Source organism: Condylostylus longicornis, unplaced genomic scaffold, assembly GCF_029603195.1.
Source record: "Condylostylus longicornis isolate FDR11 unplaced genomic scaffold, ASM2960319v2 ptg000064l, whole genome shotgun sequence".
Classification (NCBI taxonomy): domain Eukaryota; kingdom Metazoa; phylum Arthropoda; class Insecta; order Diptera; family Dolichopodidae; genus Condylostylus; species Condylostylus longicornis.
In genome coordinates, this window is record NW_026578032.1 from 2,217,537 (window position 1) to 2,240,517 (window position 22,981).

Consider the following 22,981-nt stretch of genomic DNA (forward strand, 5'->3'; position numbering starts at 1 on the left):
GATTTTGGTCTAAATTTGCACGTTGTCATTAAAATTTTCTGAATATCTTCCATTTTGTATTCTTTTATTTTTAATTTTGGTATCCGTACAGTATGTAACCCTTAAAAGATTTTTTTCTTTTTTATTACTATTTGGTTGATGAATGCTATATATGAATCTACTGTAACATGAGTTTGTATATAAGGTCTGCAGTACAGTACGTCCGTTCATTCACTTTACATTTAATATGTGAGTGTTCTTTAGTCATAAGGTAAAGCAAGGTGAAGTAAAGTAAAGTAATTTAAAAAAAAATCAAAATGTTCATTATGCTCTAGTGTACCTACATATTTATAGACATTTATGTTATACAGTATGAAAAAAAAAAAATTGGTGCGACCTTATTTAGAAAATTATTTAAATTATGAAAAGCAAAACAAAAAAAAATTTTTTATCCGGTTTTGTAAAGTACATATGCATATATGTGGTTTTTTGTGTTTGCACTACTCAGTCACTTTTAAATTCAAATGATTTTGCTTGATTCTCTTTTCATACAACATTTTAATTGTTTTGAATGAATGAATGGTATTATTATTTAAATTATTTTTTGTATTTAATTCTTTAATTTTCTTTAAAAATTTCTTAAATCTATATAAATTGAATTGGAAGTCAAAAAATATTTGCGAAGGTTATTGATATGTTCACGTAGAATGAATAAATGAGAGTGACATTTTAATAATTAAGCATATTAAATACAAAATAATTTTTTCATTGTTAAATTTGATCATACAGATGGTATGATAAGTAAATGAATAATAAAATGTATTCTGATTTATTTATAAAATATTCGAATTTTAATGTTTTTTGAGTAGGATCTCAGACACAATATATATATCCTATCCTTTGCTATATATACGAATATAAATTAAATATAATTTAATTTATTTGTTTTGTAAAATAGCAAGGCGTATTAATGAGCATTAACGATTTGTATGAGAACATATTACAATGTTGTGTATATGAATAAGAGGTATAATTTTATAATCATTACTGTTTAATTTTAGTATTAATTTTGGGTGTAAGTTCAATAAAAGTGTGATGAAAGTTAATGTTGTTGAAAAATTTTTAAATGGATCGAACATGTTCGTTTTGATATCAAACATGATATAAAAATTTAATTATAAAAATTCAAATAAATTGAAGAAGTGCAAATTTTAAAATGAAGTTAATTTGAAATTCTACGAAAATGTTGAATCGATCGAACACGTTCGAATTCAAATTGAACATCGATTATACATAATTGAAGCAGTTCCTTATACATTCAAATAAGTTGAAATTATGTATAATTTCTTGTGTATTCGTTTTATTCTACCTTATAGTTGTATTTTTTTAAATTTATTTCAACGCCCTTTCATTTTGATATCTAATTTTATGACATATCAAACGAGTGTTTGTTCTTTTTTTTTGTTGTTTGCTCGAAACGCATAAAATTTTATACTTAAAATTGAATTGTGTGTTTAAAACCTTTTAAATATTTTCATATCTTTTTTTATGATTTTTTTTGCCCTTCATTTTATATAAAAGGGTAATTTCATAATTAACATGTTTGAGATTTGTGTTCACATTTAATTTAGAAAAATTGTATTGAATTTTAAAATGTATAATTTGCTGTTTTTTACTCGAAAATGAAATTTATTGGAGCTATTTGAGCTGTTTTCGTACTAAACACTTCCCTAATGAAAGTATTATTAAAACCTAATTTCTTGTTTATGATTCTTAAATTAAAAATGTAGCCTGTATTTTGTAATTATGCGTTTATAATATTTCGGAAAAGGTATGCTCCTGTAAAAGGTTAGACTAAACCATAATTCAGTGGACTGATTTAAACTTTTGAAGAATTTTGTTTCACAAATGGCTCTTAAGTGAACGCCAATTTTATAGTATTCAACTGCAGTGACTAATAATTTCATTCAATAACATAGTTAGGCATATTACTCTTGAAATTTCAAATTAGGAATTTCAGCAATAACCTTTAGTGACCTTTGAAAGTGTATTTTTGCAAATTTATTCCTAAAAACAAATATAATAAATGAAGGTTATTTACATGAGAGTACAATATGAATGTAAAAATTTATTATTAAATTTTGCAAAACATTTTTGGAAACATCGAATTTGCTTTTGTTTTGGAACCTTACCAAAATTAGAAAACAATAGTTGATTTCTCTTACTACATTAAATTTTATTAAATTCTTTTAACACTTACTAGATTACCCTTTTATAATACACAACTTGTATTCTATATACATAAAAAAAGTACATAATAATACAGTAAATTAATATGAAAACATAAAATCTTTTATAGCTATTTTTATCAACTGAATTGCATACAATTAGTGAGGTTATGTGATCGCATCAAAATTCGGATGTCGAGTTTTCGGTGGGAACACATTTTTCCATGTTAGTGAAGCGTAAGTTAATCGTTTTTAGAGTGATGTCGGTCTGTCGGTATTTCGGTATATTGGTCTGTCTCTCTGCCGATCTACGTTTGTACGCGTGTGTCTTATTTTTAGTTGAACCGATTCGAATGAAATTTTATGTGCGTGTTTAATTTGGCTACGATTGGTCAACTTTTGAGATATATCAGACCTCGGGAACTGGACTTTTTTTCGGGCTGACATTACATTTTTGTGCATATAAAAAGATATAATGGACAATTCTAGCTCCATAGAAATTTCTCGAAATTTAATATTTGAATTGTGGTTGTTGTCGAAACTAACTGGCGTACTTTTCAGGGAATTCGAATGGCACAAAACAAAACTCTATCAAGAGCCAAATTCACATTTTTTTAGATATGTTAAGAGAAGTGTTTAAAATTCATTTTCATAATCTTTTGTAATATTGTCGCTAAACTAGACAATAAACATTACGATCGGTTATGTGCTGATCACATCAAATTTTTGTTTTTTTATAAATAAAATTTAAAATGAAAAAGTAAGCGATTTGCGCCGCGTTATTCATATTTGAATTCGCTATTAAATTACTGTATTTAATTGATGAAAATTTTCTTAAAATTTATGGGTAAGAGTGTTAATGAATAACGTGCATTTATTTATGTGAATGTATATATGAACAGTGATTTTTATGTACATATATATATACATTTTTATATACACATAAAAAGTAAAAATTTGCAATAATTCTTTTAACGATTGAATATGGGAACACATACACAAACAAACTGAAACATGTATTTATATGTAAAAATTAAATAAAATTAATATATGAAATGATTTTATATACTTTAAATTGATTTAAATTGCAAAAAATAAAAATTATAAAAAGAAGCAAAGAAAATCGTATAACAAATAAAATTTTTATTGCGATTGTTGTTAGGGAGAAAGACAATTTATGCAAAATAATTAATTTTAGAAATTAAATAAGTAGTTAAGTATGTAATTTTTAAGCTGTCGTTGAAATTCAATTTTACTAAGGTATTGTATTTTTAATTAGATTGTTAATAGTCTTGACACGTTTTAATATTAAAATCGTTATAAAATAATACTTACAATTATTTAGAATTTTTTAAATAAATTTTAATTATTTTATTTATTTATATACACAGTATTAATAATAAATGTTAATTGATGAAATATTTTTGGTTTGAATTTTATATTGAACGATATTGATGATCTCAATTTATTGATTTATTAATTAATTTTTTTAGAAAAACAAATCTTAATTGGAAAAAATCTTTAAATTTCAATCATGTAAATAAAATTCTAATAAGACTGTGAATAAATTTTCTAATAAGAGACAAAATAATTTGTGAGTTCCTGGTGATCGCGAAATACATTTAAAATCGCTCTTTCTCTTCCAGTTTAGTTGGAAAACGCGTTTAAAGTTTTGCAAAAGAATTTTTTCAATATATCCAAAAATATTTTTGCTACAGCCCACTATCATATACATTTGCGAATTTTGTGAGTTCCTGGTGATCATGAGAAACACTCTGCCTCTTCTAGTTTAGTTAGAAAATGCTTTTAAAAAGTTTGTCAACAGTGATTAGTTTTTTAGGAAAAAATCGTATGCTTGGACGGAACTCGCACGTTTAAAGGTAGTTTTGGAATATTAAAATCGAATTGAAAAAATTCTATTCAATAAATATTCATTATAGCTTTGAAGTTGTTGAAGCTATATCGAAATTTTTTTCGGATTTTTTTTTTGTCAATTACTAAATAGAACTACATAACAGTGTGGTGATAATTAGTGTCAGGCTTATCATATTCACCATATTTAAGTAATAGCTGTTCAAACACAAGATTTTGAATTGGAAAACTGAAACTTTTTTAAAACACGTTAATTATCTAGAAAAAGCTGTCTTTTTTTCGATAAATAATTTTTTATTCGCTATATAGTGCTTTACAACTTTGCTATATAACTTCCATGGCACGCGTGCCGTTTGCAAGCAAAGTGATAATTTATGTAAAAAAATTTTTTCGATACAAATTCTGCAAAATAATTACTGTTCTAAAGAAAAAATGCAATTAAATACTTGAGTTTGATTTTTATTTGAGCGCAAGTTGCAAATATACGAATGCGGCCTCGTTTAGTCTACTAAATCATTTCTCACGGCAACTCGATTAAAATAGTGCAAAATGAAAAGGTTTTATTCAAATGAAGAGTGTTCAGATATACATTTTATATATTGGTTTTGTAATGGTAATAAATGCTCTTGCTCCACAAGAAGAGTAACGCATAAGACTTCATTTGCCAGCTTTGTCTTTCATTGTATTATAAATTTATTACTACATAATAGTATGCATTATAGAGCAACATGTTTTGTTCTATATTAATTTGTTATAGAACGAAATTTAGTGCTAAAATTATAAAATCAAAATATATATATTATATATACATATAAGTTGAAAATATCTACATAATATATTAAAATGTAATTACAATTCACACAAATAATATTAAGTCAATACACAACCAGACCACATACAGAAAAAAAACATTAAAAAAAAAAAGTTAAAAAATGGAGAATTTTTTATTTCAATTTGAATTGTAAATAATTACTCATTCAATATTTTTTTCTGTTTTATAATTTTATTTAATATAATATTATTATTTGTGCACGTACACACACACATTTGTTTTTAATTAAAATTCAATTTTTTCAATTTTAACATTCCATTTTAAGATTTTGAAATTCCATTCAATAATATTCTTTTATTATGATGTGAATCTGATCTATATAAGTAAATCATTTTGTTTGAGATTATGTCATACGTATACATAAATTTTATATATAATACACACACACATATATATATGTAGATTAAAATGGATGTATCTGTTGATTAATAGTGGATCATTGACTCTTTTTCTCGAAAAATTAAAGCAATAATAATGAGAAAAAAAAAAATGTGGAGAAAAACGTACAAGAAAAAAACCACAAAAATTTAATTGATTGACTTAAGAGTTTTATGGTTTAAAGCAATTAATTAAGAATGCAATTCTATCTCTTTCTTTTTTTTTCAATATAAATTTTGTGTAAGTAAACATAAATTTTTCATTTTATAAAATATTGAAAGCTTTTCATATTTAACATCAGCTAATATATGGATGTATGTGAATATATTATTATTATTAATCATATATGCACATGTGTGCAAGAGGTCACCCTACATTTTTAATGATATGAGTTATGATCTTCTGAATATTGATATTATATGTCGGGTTTTATTTAATTTGAGGACGAAATCAATGAATTTTCGTAAAATAAGGCCTTTTGTATTGAAAAATGGGATAGGTATAAAAAATTTTAGTATTCATTATTAACCTTTTATTAAGTATTAAAAATTACATACATTAAGGCGCAAATAATTTTCAAATTAAATTTTAATACAGCCATTTAATCGTAAAATACTCAAATTGATATACTATTGTACTAACAATATATTTAAGGTACATATTCGTCTAATTTATGCCCAGATAAGTGAGATTATATTTTTAAAAACGACGATTTTTGTTATGGTCATCGAAATACGTTCATATTCACACATTTATTAATTTGTTGGTTGTCAATTTTTTCATTCATGATAAGTTGACTGTTGATTAATCAATCTGATACTCGTATTTTCTAAGTTTAAGAAATTCTGTGAATATAAATAAAAATTGCAATTCTTTTAATATTTTACAAATCGACGAAACACTCTGTTCACTCATTTTTTGATATATTCAAAATCAAATTTGACAAACAAAACAAAAAGAAAACAAGAGACAAAAATTTATTAAAATATTGAAATAAGTGGGCGTAATTGAAATTGAAACAACCAACCATCTTACTATTAAAAAAAAGAACACAAAGTATTTATGCATATTACAAAACTACAATTAATTATTTTAAGCGAGTACTCAAAAATATTCTTTAAAATTTAAAATTTTTTTGTAAAATTTATAATTTTTAATAATAAAGGAAATCTACAATTTATATAACAATATTTTAAAGTATATTTTTTTTTTTGGAAGAAATTAGTTTTTTTCTAAGTGTACTTGCATAATTTTATTTATAAAGATTGGGAAAAATTAAAATTTTTTTTTGTTTTATAAAATTCATTATTGTTGTGCAATCAAAACACTTAAATTATTGCGATTTAAAAATGAAATCAAATTGGTCATTTTAATAAATCTCATAAAAAAAAAATATAAAATGAAGAAGAGAACGGAATTTTTATTGCAAGTATAAGAGTTGTGTATTTTTATAAAATAAGCCATGCAAACACAAATTGTGAGAAAAAAAAGCATGCCTTTATCATAAAAACTGTGGAATTTTCTTAAAAATTTTGCATTTTAAATTTTTATAAATTATAGTAATAAAAATTATTAAGCAGTTTAATGATGCACGAAGTTAAATGAATTGTAACTGTTTTGAATATTTTTTAATAGATCTCAAGAGGTTTTAAAAATATTTATAAATTAAAATTTATTATTTTATATACGCCTACATGTCACATAGAAGGGCGTATTTAATTTGTTCTCGATTCGATTTATTTAATTAGACGACTTATTTAGACGAAAAATTTCCGATACTATAAAATGTGTCCATTCTTGGTTTCAATAAAATTTTGGTATGTTTCCTGGAAAATATTGATTTACTTTTTAAAATTTAATAATATAGATAGAAAAAATTAATTAAATTTTTATCAAATATTCTTTTATAAAATATTAATTTCTAAAATGTATAAACCAAAAATTTCTGAATTTTTTCAGGTTCTTGGATTTTTGGCTCAGTTTTTTGTTGCATTAATAAATAAGCATCTTATTCTTTTATTCATCTTACATAGACCTTTGGTATATATTTTCATAAGGTCACAATTTTTTTTTATTTTTAATATTTCGAGCACAAAATTGTGTTATGCATCACATTAAATTAGGGACGACACCAAACATAAAAACTAGATCGCTTATAGAATGAAATTTCTGAAACATGAAAAAAAAGTCAACAAATAACAATGACAGAAAATTGCTTACTTACCTTTGAAAATAAATGCCAAATTTTTTTAAGAAATTTTATATTTTATAATAGTGTATGTGACTTATGTTCTTAAAGCATATTTTGAATGTTCTACAAAATAAAAAATAATTTTATTAGTTGGATTGAAAGTATAAAGGTCATATTTTGTTTCCTATACAAACAAATAATACAGTAAGTCATGAAATTAGTTCTTGAAGTAAGTAAGGTTTCCATAATAAAATATTTAGGCTTTGCTTTTGGTCAAAGTTCAATTCATTTTAAGGTTTTCGTGTAAGATTTTTGCTATTTGTTCTGGTATAGAAACCGAAAATAAATAATAAATAAAATCTCCTCTTTCACGCACAGTAATGTTAGTTTGGGTATGCTATCGAATACAAGTAGACTTTAACTTACACTGTTATAAATAAATCTTGGGTTTGTTCAAGTTTGTTATTGTGTTTTCTGCATAATTGTAGGGTATCCGTGTCATTTATTACCACAAAATTCATTTTAATTGCAAAATTTACACCTAATGTACAATGTAATCACATTTTGTTTGTATTTAATATAATTTTTGTATACATTTATTATAAAAATTTTTTTCTATTGAATTTTATATTAGATACACGTATAATACTTAGTTATTAGTATAATAATTAAAGGATTATCATAGGATAATCTACAAAATATATATGTAAAAATTTCACTTAATTAAAATACAATTGTTATTATTTTTCTGCTGTATATTTATATTTAATTTACTATTAGAAATATAATATTGCAATATATATATATATATATGATATATATGAAAATAATAATAATATATTTGAATAAAATTCAATATTTTATTTTGTAAAGAATATTATTATTTTTTTGTTTTTAAATAAACTAATAATTATTATTTATTCTTGTTGTATATCCAATATTTTTAAATAATATTCTGTTATACACATTTTATATATTTTTGCTATTATGCATCCGTTAATGCATATCCTAGAAATATAACAATATATATGTATATATATACATGCATGTATTTTAATGTACACATGATGGTCCAAAAAAAAAATGAATTTTTTTTTTGTACAAATAAATTGGAAACCACTCTCCCATATGTACAAAATTTTGTTTATTTAATTTTTGAATTGTAAAATTTTCTTGTTTATTTTGTTCATTTTTTTATTTTGCTATAGAACAGTATAGATTCAGTTGATAGGCCATTTCTAAATATTTGTCTATAAATGTATACATATATACATATATACATATTTGCTAATATTGTATTGGTATTATTATTAAATTGTTATGGCAAATACAAAAAATATAAAAATAATGTAAATTTTCCAATGTATCAATGTTATCTTATCACAAAGAAAGGAAAACCAAAACTCTAAATAAGAAAAATAATATCGAAACAAAAATTATATTACTCATATAGCTTTATGCTTCATGCTTGAAAAATATAGGTGCAAGGCTGTCTAATTGAATTTCATATATGAGTAAGATTAATCACAACAATTTTAATATTTAATTTATAATTTGATAATTTTATAATTTGATTCTTATGTTTAATGTTAAATATTATATGTACATGAATTCGTTAACTGCCTATACACACATACGCACATAATTTGAATAAAACATGAATATTGATAATTTATTTATATTTATATGTGTATGTATGTAGGTATTTTGAAATTTATGTTATCATTCAATATGTTTTTAAATTTATATTTAAAATTATATGAATTTAATTAGAAAATGATTTTTAGATCAAAATTCAAAAGTACAATTTAATGTTTGTTGAGTAGAATTTCTAGTATAACATAATTAATATTTTCTATATACTATAAATCGAATATTTCTATATACTATATTATATTAAGTGTTATGTCTTTTGAAAATGAAGAGATTCTATGTCTATAAAATGTTTATAAAATAATTTTATTAATTATATTATTTAATATTTTATAATTAAAGGCGAATACTTGCTTATATAGATATATATACTTCTTATATACACTTCTTATTTTAATTATTTAAATATTATATATGTGTATATTTGATATATAACAATTAATTTCTTTATGTTATACAAATATGAAATTAATATACTTAATGTACAAAAATAATCGTAATAATTTTAATCGATTTATGCATTTTATGAAGGTTTAGCCTATATGAAGATGGAGGTGGTATAAGAAAAAACCTTTAAAGATGATTAAAGGTATTCTAAATCTTGTGTTTCTTGTTAAATAAACTGTTATATTTACCTTTGTACACTACTTAAATAACTACATTGTTGCTCTTTTAGAATAGAATAGAAATAATTTGCACAGACAGGATTTTCTAAACAATCGCTTCCGCATTCTCGATTTTTTGAGAAAAGAAACTTGATTTTCCCTAAGGAATAGATTTTTAAGATTTTTGATTGATATTAATACTTTTGATTAAAATAATTAATTACTAGTATTTAAGGTAGATCGGTATATACTAATCACACTATTCTAAATGAAAGAAAATCGAAATTTTTAAAAACTTTTAGGTATAGTAAAAAAGTTGAAAATATTATACTTGAGCTGAGCATATATAAATTTTAAAGACTCTTTTCAAAATCTATTAATTTAAATCTACCTGATTCTTATATGCATTTGACCTTATATGTACATATAATATATACTTAGGTAAAATAAGTATAACTTAAAAAATATTTTTATAATACTTAATATGTATTTCATCTTATTTAAATATAACAGAAAATATATAAAAAATATCGTATTAGTTAAGCGCAATATTCACTTAAATCTAAGTATATGTTTGCTCTTGAATATTAAATAGAATTTCATATTTTATTTAAAATTATTTTATGTATACGTGTATAGATATCGTTTCATTTTAGTTAAACATGATTGCAATTTATTTAAATCTAGATTTTTTTTTGCGAAAATTATATAGTTTTGAAGAAAATCTTATGAATTTTTTTAGTATGTCTCTGTTAGTTTTCAATTTTTTTTTATATTTTTTCATTTTGAATGAGGAAACAAAAATAATTTGAGTGAAATATGAAAAAAAAAATTTTTTTTTGTATTTCAATGAAAATTATATAGCAAAAAATATGTACATTATTATGTATGTCAAAACTTTTAACCTTGTCGTTTGTATTTTTAAGAATTTTCTATTATAAAAAAATAGAAATAAAGTATTTTTTATTTTATATTTATAAGAATTTTCAATGTTATACACACTTACATAAATATACATTGTAGGAATAATAGATATTATTGTTCATATTGTATGGTTATTAGAATTCGAATTCTTAAAGAAATTAAAATTTACTAATGATTTTTTAGTTTTAAACGAACAGAAAACTGTAGTATATTCCAGGACTGTGTTTATATTAGAATAACATTGATATTTGTTCTACCAATATTACAGAACTGGATTTTCTGTATATATAGTTAAAGTAATAATTGAATTTTAAGAATTGAGAATTTCGAATCTATGAGTCTGAAATAAATATTGTAAAGGTAATGTTCCCAATATTGTAAAACGTATACGGTCTATATAACATAGCAAATTTTGCTTATCAGTTGAATTTTAATTTCAGTGCTTTTGTGTATTGTGTTCAAGAAAACTGGTGCTCAGACCGATATTGATTAAGTAATATTGAAATAACTTTCCATTTAACATCTTCATCTTCCATTACCGTATAAAAATTTTCAAATAATTATGAGAATTCAAAATTACTGATTTTTAAGGGCTAATTTAATTATTTCTAATTCCTTAGCAAAAATGTTCTTTTAAAGAAAATTTGAAATCACAATCCGTCTTATTTTCAATATAAAAAAAATTTTACAATTAACACCATTTTATAATATTGCGGATGGATTGTGTATAAGTGCGTTGCACATTGAGAACTTACAAAACGTAAGGAAATTTTCATTCCTACAAGTAAATTGAGAATGGAGAAAATAAAAAAACGAAATCTATTATATTGTTCATTTAATCGAAATTTTCTAAAATATTCTAAAATGCGCTCCACTTTTTTTTATGAATTTTTTTTTTTGGCCTCATTACAATAGGAAAATAAATTATTGTTAAACTATACACTCACTCGCACACGCATATATGCAATTAAATATACAATTAAATATGATTTTTTTTTTAATGGAAAGCATGCATAACTTCTTTATAATATGCAATAAAAAATTTCTTAAATATTTTTTGTATAATTCTCATAGAATTCTTAATTAAAAATTTAAGAAAATGGCAAAAATATAAGAATTTAATTTTTGAATTTTAAATTAATATTGAGTGCAATTATTTAATATTAATTTTATTTACTTAATTATCACTAAATTATATTTATACATACTTGTGTTTGCACTCAATTTTGTAAAATTCATATATACATATATTGGTAATAAATATATTTAATGAGTCTATCGGTATATACTTATATGCGAAATTAAATTGTCAAAGTAATAAAATAATATTGTTAAAAATTATTAATATTTTATATAAATTTATGAATACAAGGTTAAATTCTATAAATTAAAATTGCATAATAATAAATATTCTATTTCTCATATATATATATGTATAACAGAAACAAAAATGGTATATACAAAGTATACAATATATGTTTGCCAATGTGTATTGAAGAAAATTTTTATATGAATTTACAAAATAGATTTTTAGATTAAAATATAAAGTTATCATATCATAAGGATGTTTAAATTTTATATGAGTATATATTTATACATACATACAAATATTAACATTAGCAGTCATATATTCTCAATTCACAAAATAATAATAATATTGGGAATAGTAAATATATACAAATGTGTTAGATGTTTATATATACATATGAACATAGCATTCAAATCTCGTTTATAATTTAATAAATAATCCCAGTGCTCTCTCTCTCTATAAATTTCCGTTAACAGCTAAAATAGTATTAGGTATGTTTATATAATATATTTTACATTATTAATAATGAACACCTATATATATTCATATTATTATACATGTATGTATGGTATTATTATTTTGAAAAACAAGATAATGCAGAATGCAGTAGTATTTGCAAGTACTTACATATATATACATAGTAAATGAAATCAGTTCATTGAATAATGTTTTTTTTATTAAATAAATAATTAAATAAATTACAAAAGTAGATAATGAAGTTAAAAGGTTATTTTTAATAATATAAAATGTGGTTGGAAGGGGGGTGAAATATCTCAAATTTTATAGAAGAAAAAACTAAAATACATTTATGTAATAAAATATTTTCAATAAATTTAAATGTTGATAGTGTTATTTTTATGTATTTTACATACATATGTATGAATCTCTTATAATATATGTAATATTTGGTGGTTAAAGAAGAATCTTAATATATGTACTTGTTGTATTACCGATGAATATTGTTGTGCAGATATTAATTTTACATTTAATAATTTTTGACTATTTTATTATGCATAATGTATCTACATGTATAATATTTTAAATTTTAGGATATAAATTAAATGTTGCTGATAGTATATGAGTCACTATTTAGTTTTTGGCATTTAGTTATCGAAAAATGTTTATAAATTAATTTAGGGTTTCATGTAGAAACATTAGGTCTTGATGATTTAGTTATGTACGAGGAACTAAAATTATTTGAAAAAAAAAAAATTTATTTTGTTAAATTTCTTAAAATAATATTCAATATACAAATGTGAGTGCTTTAAGAACGCATCAGGTAAGAGACATGAAAGCAATATAGAAGATGTTATTAAAATATGTTTATTTATTATTTTTCTTAATTAAAACCTTAATTATTTTAGATCAAATTGAAGACGTTAGAGCCCAAAATTTTGTATACCACTTTCCAAAACATGCTTTGAATTAAATAAATCCTTTGCATAATCAAGAATGTTTTTTTTTAAAAAATTTTGGAATTATATTGCGAGATTTGAAATCGGGATCCGGTCCAAAAAAAAAAAAAAACGATTTCAACTCATTTGTTATAGGAAACTTCATATTAATTGGAAAATCTTATGGAATTTTAATAATTTTACGTTTTGGCTATTCAAATCACAATATTCTTAACTAATCAACTATGGGTCGAAGAAGTTTTTCACATATAAAATTATTGCCCCAAATAGTTTGCTAAATCCATATGTTATGTGATAATTCGGGCAATATTTAAATTCTATAATTTTCAATAATATTAATGTTAAATTTTGATTTCAAATTGAATTTTTAATCCTAAATTGAATAATTGATTTTAATAAATTTTTATTTAAAAGTAGTTTTTTATTTGGTCAATCATGGCAACTAGAAAAAAAAATAACACAGGAGCCCCCATTATTATTGGAACTAATAAAATATTTACTTAATGCCTCCTAAATTTTAACCTGTTATACACATGAAATTTCGAATTTCGCAATTCAAAATAAAATTAGTAAATATAAAAATTTTCCATAAATTACTCAAAAATGTTAAAGTGGTTATCCTGCGTATACGTTCGTACTTTTTATTTGCAAAAAAAAATTTTATTAAAAATAATTAAAAAGAAAAAAAGTAAAAAAGCAAAAATTTCATATAATTTTTTTTTTATCTCGTTACATAGATTTTTTCCTGAAATTGCTTACGTCGTAAGAAAATAGGAATTTTTTTTTTTTTTAAGTAATAATTTTCCTAATATGATCTTTTTTTTTTCAAAATTTTTTTTTATTACTTTTATAAAATGTTATCAACTGTATAACATATAAAATGTTATATAAATGATATATAGAGAATTCAAAAGTACTTAACCATATTGTACCTATGATTTATGCCTAAATATTTTATATATCTATTATATACATACAATATATACATTTGTATACATTTGTAAACACATAAAAATTGAGCGTAAAAATATAAAATGAATGAAGTACCACTATGTTATTTGTAATTTATACGTGATTATTTTCCCGTAAATATAGAGGTACACGTATACGATAAAAACATTAAAAATATATGTAATTCGAATATAAAAAGAATATAATGTAATTATATACTCTTATTTTCTTTTATATAGATACGAATTTAATATGAAATTTAAAGTATCTATATATAGATACGTGCATTTTCCGTTGATAAAAAAAAAACAAATACAAGAAGAAGAAGAAGAAGATGATGATGATGATGAAAACAGACATTTCTTTTATTTTTGTTATCTTTTCCTTTATAATATCTTCCTGTTAAATTATATGAAGAAATATTATACAAATATAAAAACAAATGTTTTCATACATAATATACATATAGGTAGAAGTTAAGAGTTATTTTCTCATTTTTTATTCATTTCATTCATTTTTATACATATAAGTGCATAGATTTTTTTATATAATCTATTTTATACTCTTGTACATATACATATATATTTTATATATATATTATAAAAATTTTTTTGTTTAAATTGCACTCATTAGAGTAGTTGTATCAAAATATAAGTAAAGTGGAATAATTGAAACAATAACAAACAAAAAAAAAAAAAAATAAAATAAGAAAAGATTTTTTTTTTTCGTTTTTCTTATTATAAGTACATATAAATATTTCCTGCCACTATACTCTCTGCTGTTGCTCTTCTGTTGCTCAATTGCTGTTATAGTTCTTATATACTATATTATATACACAAATGATATCATGGTGACTTGTGTTGTGATAGGATATACATAATGTTGTGTATAAATGTGGGTATACACTATATATATACTTAAAATGTACAGGGTATAAAGGAATTTTTTTTATTTTATTTTTTTTCTAATTTGTTATTATTTTTATTTGGTTTTTGTTTTGTTAATTCATGTAAATTGGTTCAATCATATTATATAGTGTACCTTTACCTATATGCTTAAAAATATATACATAGTAGTTTTTTTGTATTTAATATCCTTTTATCTCATTCCATATATTATTGCGGATATACATATATATTATATACATGTAGATAATTAGTTATTTAATATTTAAATTAGCATTGAAGTGTATTATAAACAAAATTAATTTTTGTGATTAAAAATTTTTTTCATATAAAATTTTTATTCAATATCAGAAAACATTTTCAAAATTAATAAAATTAAATAAAATTTTTAAGAATTTTTAACAATTGCCAATGCATGTTAAATTAAATTTCTATAGATTTGAAGAGAATATATTATTACAATAAGCATATAGAAAATATTTGTGGTCTTAATTTTTCACTTGAGTAATATGAAGTGTATGCAAAGAAATTGTGCTTGTATTCGACTTGTGTTGTACAGTGATCCATCCAAATGAAAATTGAGGTATAGCATACTCAGTATAGTATTACTTCTCTTAATGAGAAATTTTTTAATACCTTCAATACGTAATGAAGTTTTAATATAAGCTATAACAACCTCTTATTCAACAATACTTACCTAACTGTATAGTAAATTTTTCCTGCATTAATTAAACAATGGACAAACAATATATTAATTTTTTGATTCTGTTGAATATTTCGAGATCACAATATTCATTTTATTCTTAAATATCTTATAGTTGTTCGAAATTATTCCACTTTAAATATTATCTTTATTATATATTTGTTTTTTTTCTCTTGAATAATTTAAAGGAAAATGAGTGGTTTTTTTTTTCTCTTCTTATTAGTACTTTTTTCTTATTTTGTTTTTCTTGTGTTTATTATTCTTCCTGTAACAAAAAGCACAGGAAAGATCTTAACGGATTATAGAAAGAATAAAATATAAAAGGGAAAAACATTTTCAATATTTTATACAATTGTAATTATAGTGAAAAAAATTGTTTTTTTTTTGCAACAATAACAAAATAACAGGACCAAAAAAAAAAAGAAAACAACAAAAATATCTTATTATAATTTTTTTTTCTCATTATCGTCATTATCTCATTAGAAGAGAATGTATAATAATATAACAATTATTATTATTATTATTACATTATTGTGTGGGTATTATAAATTTACTTAAATTGTGAATGGTATTTTAATTTTTGGAAAAGCTCGAATAACTCCAGATCTCTATTGAATTTGTCGAAAGTATTCTGATGAATTGCAATTCGGAATTTGAGTAATACAACAATTTTTTTATTGCAATTTTCACTACTAAATTCTAGTTAATTTTCGTATCTGATGTGGTTCTTGTTTGCATTATAAAATCAGAATCTGTAATAAAAAAATGTTATAATTATAATAAATAAAAAATTATTATAAATATGTAGTTCAAATTGAAATTTAAATTTTATGAAATACTCGTAATTGCTAAGGTTGCAACTTTTTTTAATTTATTTAATTGATTTAAAACTTACTTAAGGGCCATTAACTATAATATTATGAATTTTACTAATACAACATCATAGTTGCGAAATTAATAAGTAATGTGCTTATTACATACACTTAATAATTTAACTTAATGGAAATTTCTTCATGCAACTGCAGAACAGATGGATGACGTAATCAAAGGAACGAGTTAAAGGCAGAAAAATTAATTAAAAAATTTTTCTCCTCGAACTGGACTCGAACCAGTGACCTACCGCTTTCTAGGCGGACGCTCTACCAACTGAGCTACAGAGGCATGAAGAAATTGCCGACGAAATGTTCTCTACATTGCTTTATATACTGTAATTCACATAATTACTAAGTATTTGTTTTGTTTACATTGACTGCTTGGCCATTGACTATAATGGTGTACTTGAAGATTTCTTTTTTAAGGGTACATATGTACATATATGGGAGAGTTTGGAAGAAAACCAGTACAGTGTGTAAATTATTGAAGTTTAATTAATATTTAATTATTGATAATTACGCTGTCAATCTCTTGAATTTCCACATCAAAATCAAAGAGATGTACATATTAGTAAAATGTATCCTATAGTTATGCAATAAAATATTTTATTTTTTTCAATTTCATTTCGGTTACTAAAATTATAATTTTTATAAGTATATAAAATAAATACAATGGAAAAGCGAACTATATAGAAATATTTTAGAAATTACCATATAGCCAAGAATCATGGGTACACCAAAAAAAAAAGAGTATGTACTTGTTAATATATTCCTGATGCTTTTCTCAACAAATTTTCTATTGTCTTTGTGTTTAAAGATATTTTTTTTTTGAAAATTATGCCATTTTATTTTCACTTTGATGTTTTTCCTTTTTTTCTCTCTGAATTTCTCTTTTTATTTGTTTTGAAATAATTAAAGCAACAGTTTGTAATCGGAATTTTATATATAAAAATAATAATTACAATTTTGTAGTAGACAATTAGGAACAAAAAAAAAACCAATATTCATTAAAATTTAAATTTTTTTTCTATTTAAATTTATAAATTTTTAAAATTGTTTTAAAATATTTGATACACTCAATAAATTTTTGTATTAAAAATTTGTGAAGAGTAAAAAGTTTAACACGTGTATAAAGAAAATGTCCCAAAATTTACACGATATAAAATTCATTCTCACTCTCTTTCCCTAATATATTTCTCAATTTTTATTATTAAATGAATAATTTACTCGTTAGTTTCATTTAGAGATTAAATATATATATAATTGGCTTAGAGTGAGAGGGGGAAAAGAGAAGGTGGTGGTTATTCTGTTAAATCAAATAATTTGAGAGTGTTTAAATTGTCTTTGTTTCTCAAAAATTAAAATTCCACTTGTTGCTTATTAATTATGTAATTTTTTCAAATATAAATTGATGAAAATAATTTTTTAAGCTCATCTAAGTATAAAAGTAATTCTAATATATTTTTTTTTTCTTTATTTCAGATTGCTAATTCAGAAAGTGTAAGTAGAATTTTATTAAAGAAAATTATTAAAGAAAATATTTTTTTTTTTTACTTTGTTAAATAACAGTTTTTATTTTTATTTTTTTTTCATAATATTTTTATTGTTTTGACAAATTGTAGTAATTTGTTGTAGTCATAAATTTTCTTTTAAGAAAGAAGACATTTATATTTTTTTTTTTTGTTTTTATTATTTTTGTTATTGTTTAATTTTTGAAAAGTGGTTTAAGTAAAAAGAAAATTTTTTTATGAGATTTATGAAGAATCAAGATTATATTAGAGATTTGAATTGGGGTTAAGAATAGGGTGTGTATATATACATATATACTTATATAAAAATATTTTCTTATATAAATAGTTAAGTGATATTTGAACACGTGACCTCTACACTCTGATTTAAGTAATATGATGTATAGTACTTGAAAAATTGTTTTTTTTTTTCTTTATTATTTTTTAAATTATTTTCATTACCTTTGATTATTATACATTATGATGAGGTATGATTTTAATTAATTTGTCATTTAAATTGTGTTTGTATAGAAAATATAAAAGTATATACGGGTGTAAAAAATATTAAGATTTATGAGTATTACAAGAAATTTCTCTTTACGGTTTTTTTTTATAATAATCAAAGAATTATTATTATATCATGTTTATATTAGGTCTGGTTATACTTAGATTATTATAATGACCAGGTTGTTTTTTAAATCTCAATTATAAATTTATTAAAATATATGTTTGCAATTTTGTACTTTAATTGTTAATTAGTCTATAGAATGTGAGGTGCATTTAAATTATTTTCGTTTTGGATATAGCAGAGAACGATGATTACATAATTCCAAAAAAGGGAAGTTTTTAATTTTCCTTAATAAAATTTAATATAAATAAGTAGTATATTGAAATTTGAATTAAATTTTATAAAAATTGAAATATTAAACAAAAATTTTATAATTCGAATTTCTACAATCAAAATGCTATTATTTTATTAAATTACTGAAATTAATGTTTTTTACATTATTACTTTCAAAAAACAATGTTAAGTACGAACATACAATATTAAACATTTTGTATGATTAAGACATACATCATACATACGTCTTGTATGATAAATATTGAAAGTATACAATATTCTCTCTGATTGGCATAAAGAGTTTCAAACATAATTGTATGTTCAATATGAATGATATCAAACATTTTGCATGATCGGTATAAAGAATTTCAAACATTTTGCATGATCGGTATAAAGAATTTCAAACATTTTGTATGATTGATATGAAAGATTTCAAACATTTTGTATGATCAATATGAAAGATATCAAACACTTTGTATGATCGGTATAAAGAATTTCATACATTTTGTGTGATCGGTATAAAGAATTTCAAACATTATGTATGATCAATGAAAAAAATTGCAAATATTTTTTAGATCGATCAAAAAAATTAAAAATTTTTTTTTATAATTTGAATAAATTATTTCAAACATGTTGTATGAACATTTTTATTTATTTACCAAAAGAAAATTGATTTCTTTTTAAACAATTTAAAAAGAATCTGCTTTAGGCCACTATTGTTGTTATGCATTTTTAATTTATATTAACCCTAGGTATATAAAAGTATATTTGGTATGTTTCTACTTTTCAATTTTTCAACAAATTTGTTTAAAATGAGGTTTTCTTTTTGAATTTTCTTTTTTAAGAACATATTTCCACTTTACTAGAAGTTATAATCAAAATTTATTTTTTTATATTTTTTTTTGGAGTAGGTAATTGAGCAAAACAAACACGAAATTATTTTTTAATTCTTTATTCTTTATTTTGCTCTGTTTTTGTTCTAATTTAGTGTGCTTACTCGTTTTATAAACTAAATATTATATATAAGCAGATAAAGTAAATAAACAAAAGTATGGTAATGTAAGCAAAAAACAAAATTTTATAAATTATTTTTAGGAATTGGGGTTTTTGGATTCATTAAATTTTATTAAGAAAAAATAATTTTTTTTTCGTATATTTTTCAAATCTTTGATTTAATTACTTTACGTCAATCTAAATAATCTAAAAATATTTGCAATCTAAAATCTAAAATCGCAAACAATTATTTTAAATTTAAAGTTTTGTATACTTTTAAAATGAATGAAAAATAAATTTTTATATGAGAAATGAAAGAGAAATGAGTAAAAATTTTCATTATCTTAAGCAATTTTTTTGTTTTGAATTTTTTTCACTTTAATGTAGTGATTTTGAGATTTTTCATAAAATTTATTCGATTTTAAATAATCGAAAGTTTTTACATTTGGATTTTTATTAAATTCCATTTTTCATTTCATTGTTTTTAATATTTTCCATGTGCAATAATAATTGCAATCATCATCACAAAAAAAAAGGGAAAAACAGAAATTTTTTTTTATTTGTTTAATTTTTTATTTTTTATTTTTTTTCCGTGCAAGTCTCTTTGTTTTCTCTTTACTTCTTTGTTATTGACGTTGTTGTTAATTTTTTTTTGTCTTTATAAGTGTTTTGTATATCTTTTACATATAAGCATATTGCTTTCTTTTATCATTCAATTTATTATGCTTATTAGTTCTTGTTGTTGCTGAAATTTCAATAAATTTGTAATTTTTTCAATAAATGTCTTTTAACTGTCTGTCTTAAATATATAAATTTTAATTTTAAAGTGTTTTTCTGCCAGTATAATAATAAACTATTTTTCTTTTTGGATTGCAATATGCATTATGTATAATTAAATGCGATTTGTGTGAAGTATAACAGATTATATGAGAGAGTAAAATGTTTTTGTAAGGAAAATATTTCAAAAATAAAATCGCGTGAGGCAATTTTTTTTTTAAAGATTATGAGGAGTTGAAATTATGCATGCATTTCTTAAATTATTTTATTGTCCTTTTTTTTTTTAAATTTCAACAAAAATGTTTGAAAACTATTTGTTAAATAAAGTTTATTAATTATTTGTTATACTCTATTTAGAATTACGATAAAAATAATATGTGTTCGAATTCATGTAGTTTTATTCAATTTATTAATAATGGAGTTAAGTTGTTTTTGTAAAAAGAGATTTGCTTAAAATATTGATTAGGACACTCATTAGTAGTTCTCTTAGTTTTTAGTTATTACTATGAAAAATACATCTATCACCCGTTTTATCAGTTGAATGCATTATTAATACGGTGGGCTTACATAAAATATGGTTCAGTATAACAAAATGAATCAGTATAAAATTATAAACTTTTCTTAAATTAGAATTAGACCTAATAGTAAAAAGGCATAACTTATATAATATTCAAAACTATGGAAGAGCATAAAAGGAATAGTTCACATTATTATCATAAAACAAATAGAAATTTAACATAACACCATTTACTCACTTTTTAATACCTTTCTAATAATTTCTCTCAAATTTAATTTTAACATTATTTTTCATTTGAAACTACAGATGGATACTCATATGCTCTGTACTCATTAATTAAGAGTAAGCAATAAATATTACGGTAATATTTTTAACATTCTTTTATAATTTTTAATAGGAACACAGTATGTTTTTTGTATTCTTTTTTCATTCTAAATGAGTAAATGCATATAACATTGGAATTTTTATTTATATAAAATTTTTTTTTAATCAATACTCTTATATACTTGCACTTATTGACATACTAATTTGTTCAAAAATTTCTTTATACTTTTAATATTTCACATGTGCAACACAGTAACAGATATATAAGTGTTAAGGAAATTTAAATGTGTTATACATTTACATATGCAATTTTTTACGTAATCTTTATTGTTATATTAAAATATGAGCTATACAAAAATAGCTTATATGCAAACTATATTTTACACTGCAAGTAAAATTATATCAAAAGTGTTATATTTTTTTATATATAAGTAATAAGAAATTTAACACCAAAATAATGCAATCTAAAAACTTAAAATTTTTTTCTTTTCACTCAATTTAAATGAAGCTGAAAATTGATTTTTTCTCTTTCTTTTTATTTTATACATTGTTTGTATGAAAGTTCAAATAAGTAACGAAAAAAAAAATGAAATATGATTCTTCAATTTGAAAAAAAAAAAAAAAAAAATAAGTGCAGAGAAAATCATTTATTTATGTCACTGATCTTGTAAGGGTAATTAATCCCTTAGGAATTTTTGTACTTTTTTTTTGTGCTTTTTTCTTCTTTGGTTTTTAACACGCCGTCTGAAATTTAAGTTGAAAATATTTTCAAAATGAAATTTTTATACAAACATACATTTATTTATTTTGTTAGGAAAAATCTAATATATATGTATAATATCGAGTACATAATATTTTCGTATGTAATGAAATTTAATAATGTAGGGAATTTGATTTTTAAGGTTCATATTTCCCTATAGAGATGAGTTAGGAAGTATATAATTTATTTTCGTTCTATGCCAGGATTAAAATTGTAGGGGAGTGAAGAAATTTTGGGAAATGGTGTGTAAGTGATGAAAAAAATTTTCAATTATATGATCTTTTTATATATTATTGGGAAATTGTAGATAATTTACTATATATATGTGTACATGTATGTAATTAGTAATACTATATGATAAAATTAATATTTTGATGTGAGGTCAACATTTTAGATTTTTTTGATTTTGTAGATTGTAGATCTACAAATCTACAAATCTACAAG

General features: G+C 21.8%; 1 protein-coding gene across 4 annotated transcripts in view; it reads left to right on the forward strand.

The window, feature by feature from the left end:
- Positions 1-22,981, forward strand: part of LOC129612286 (syndecan) — a 151,980-nt gene that overhangs the window by 75,658 nt on the left and 53,341 nt on the right. For all 4 annotated transcript variants that reach the window (XM_055525842.1, XM_055525843.1, XM_055525844.1 and 1 more), the window contains exon 2: positions 18,300-18,317. In XM_055525842.1, coding sequence (XP_055381817.1) covers positions 18,300-18,317 — 18 coding nt within the window. The remainder of the gene's footprint in view (positions 1-18,299; positions 18,318-22,981) is intronic.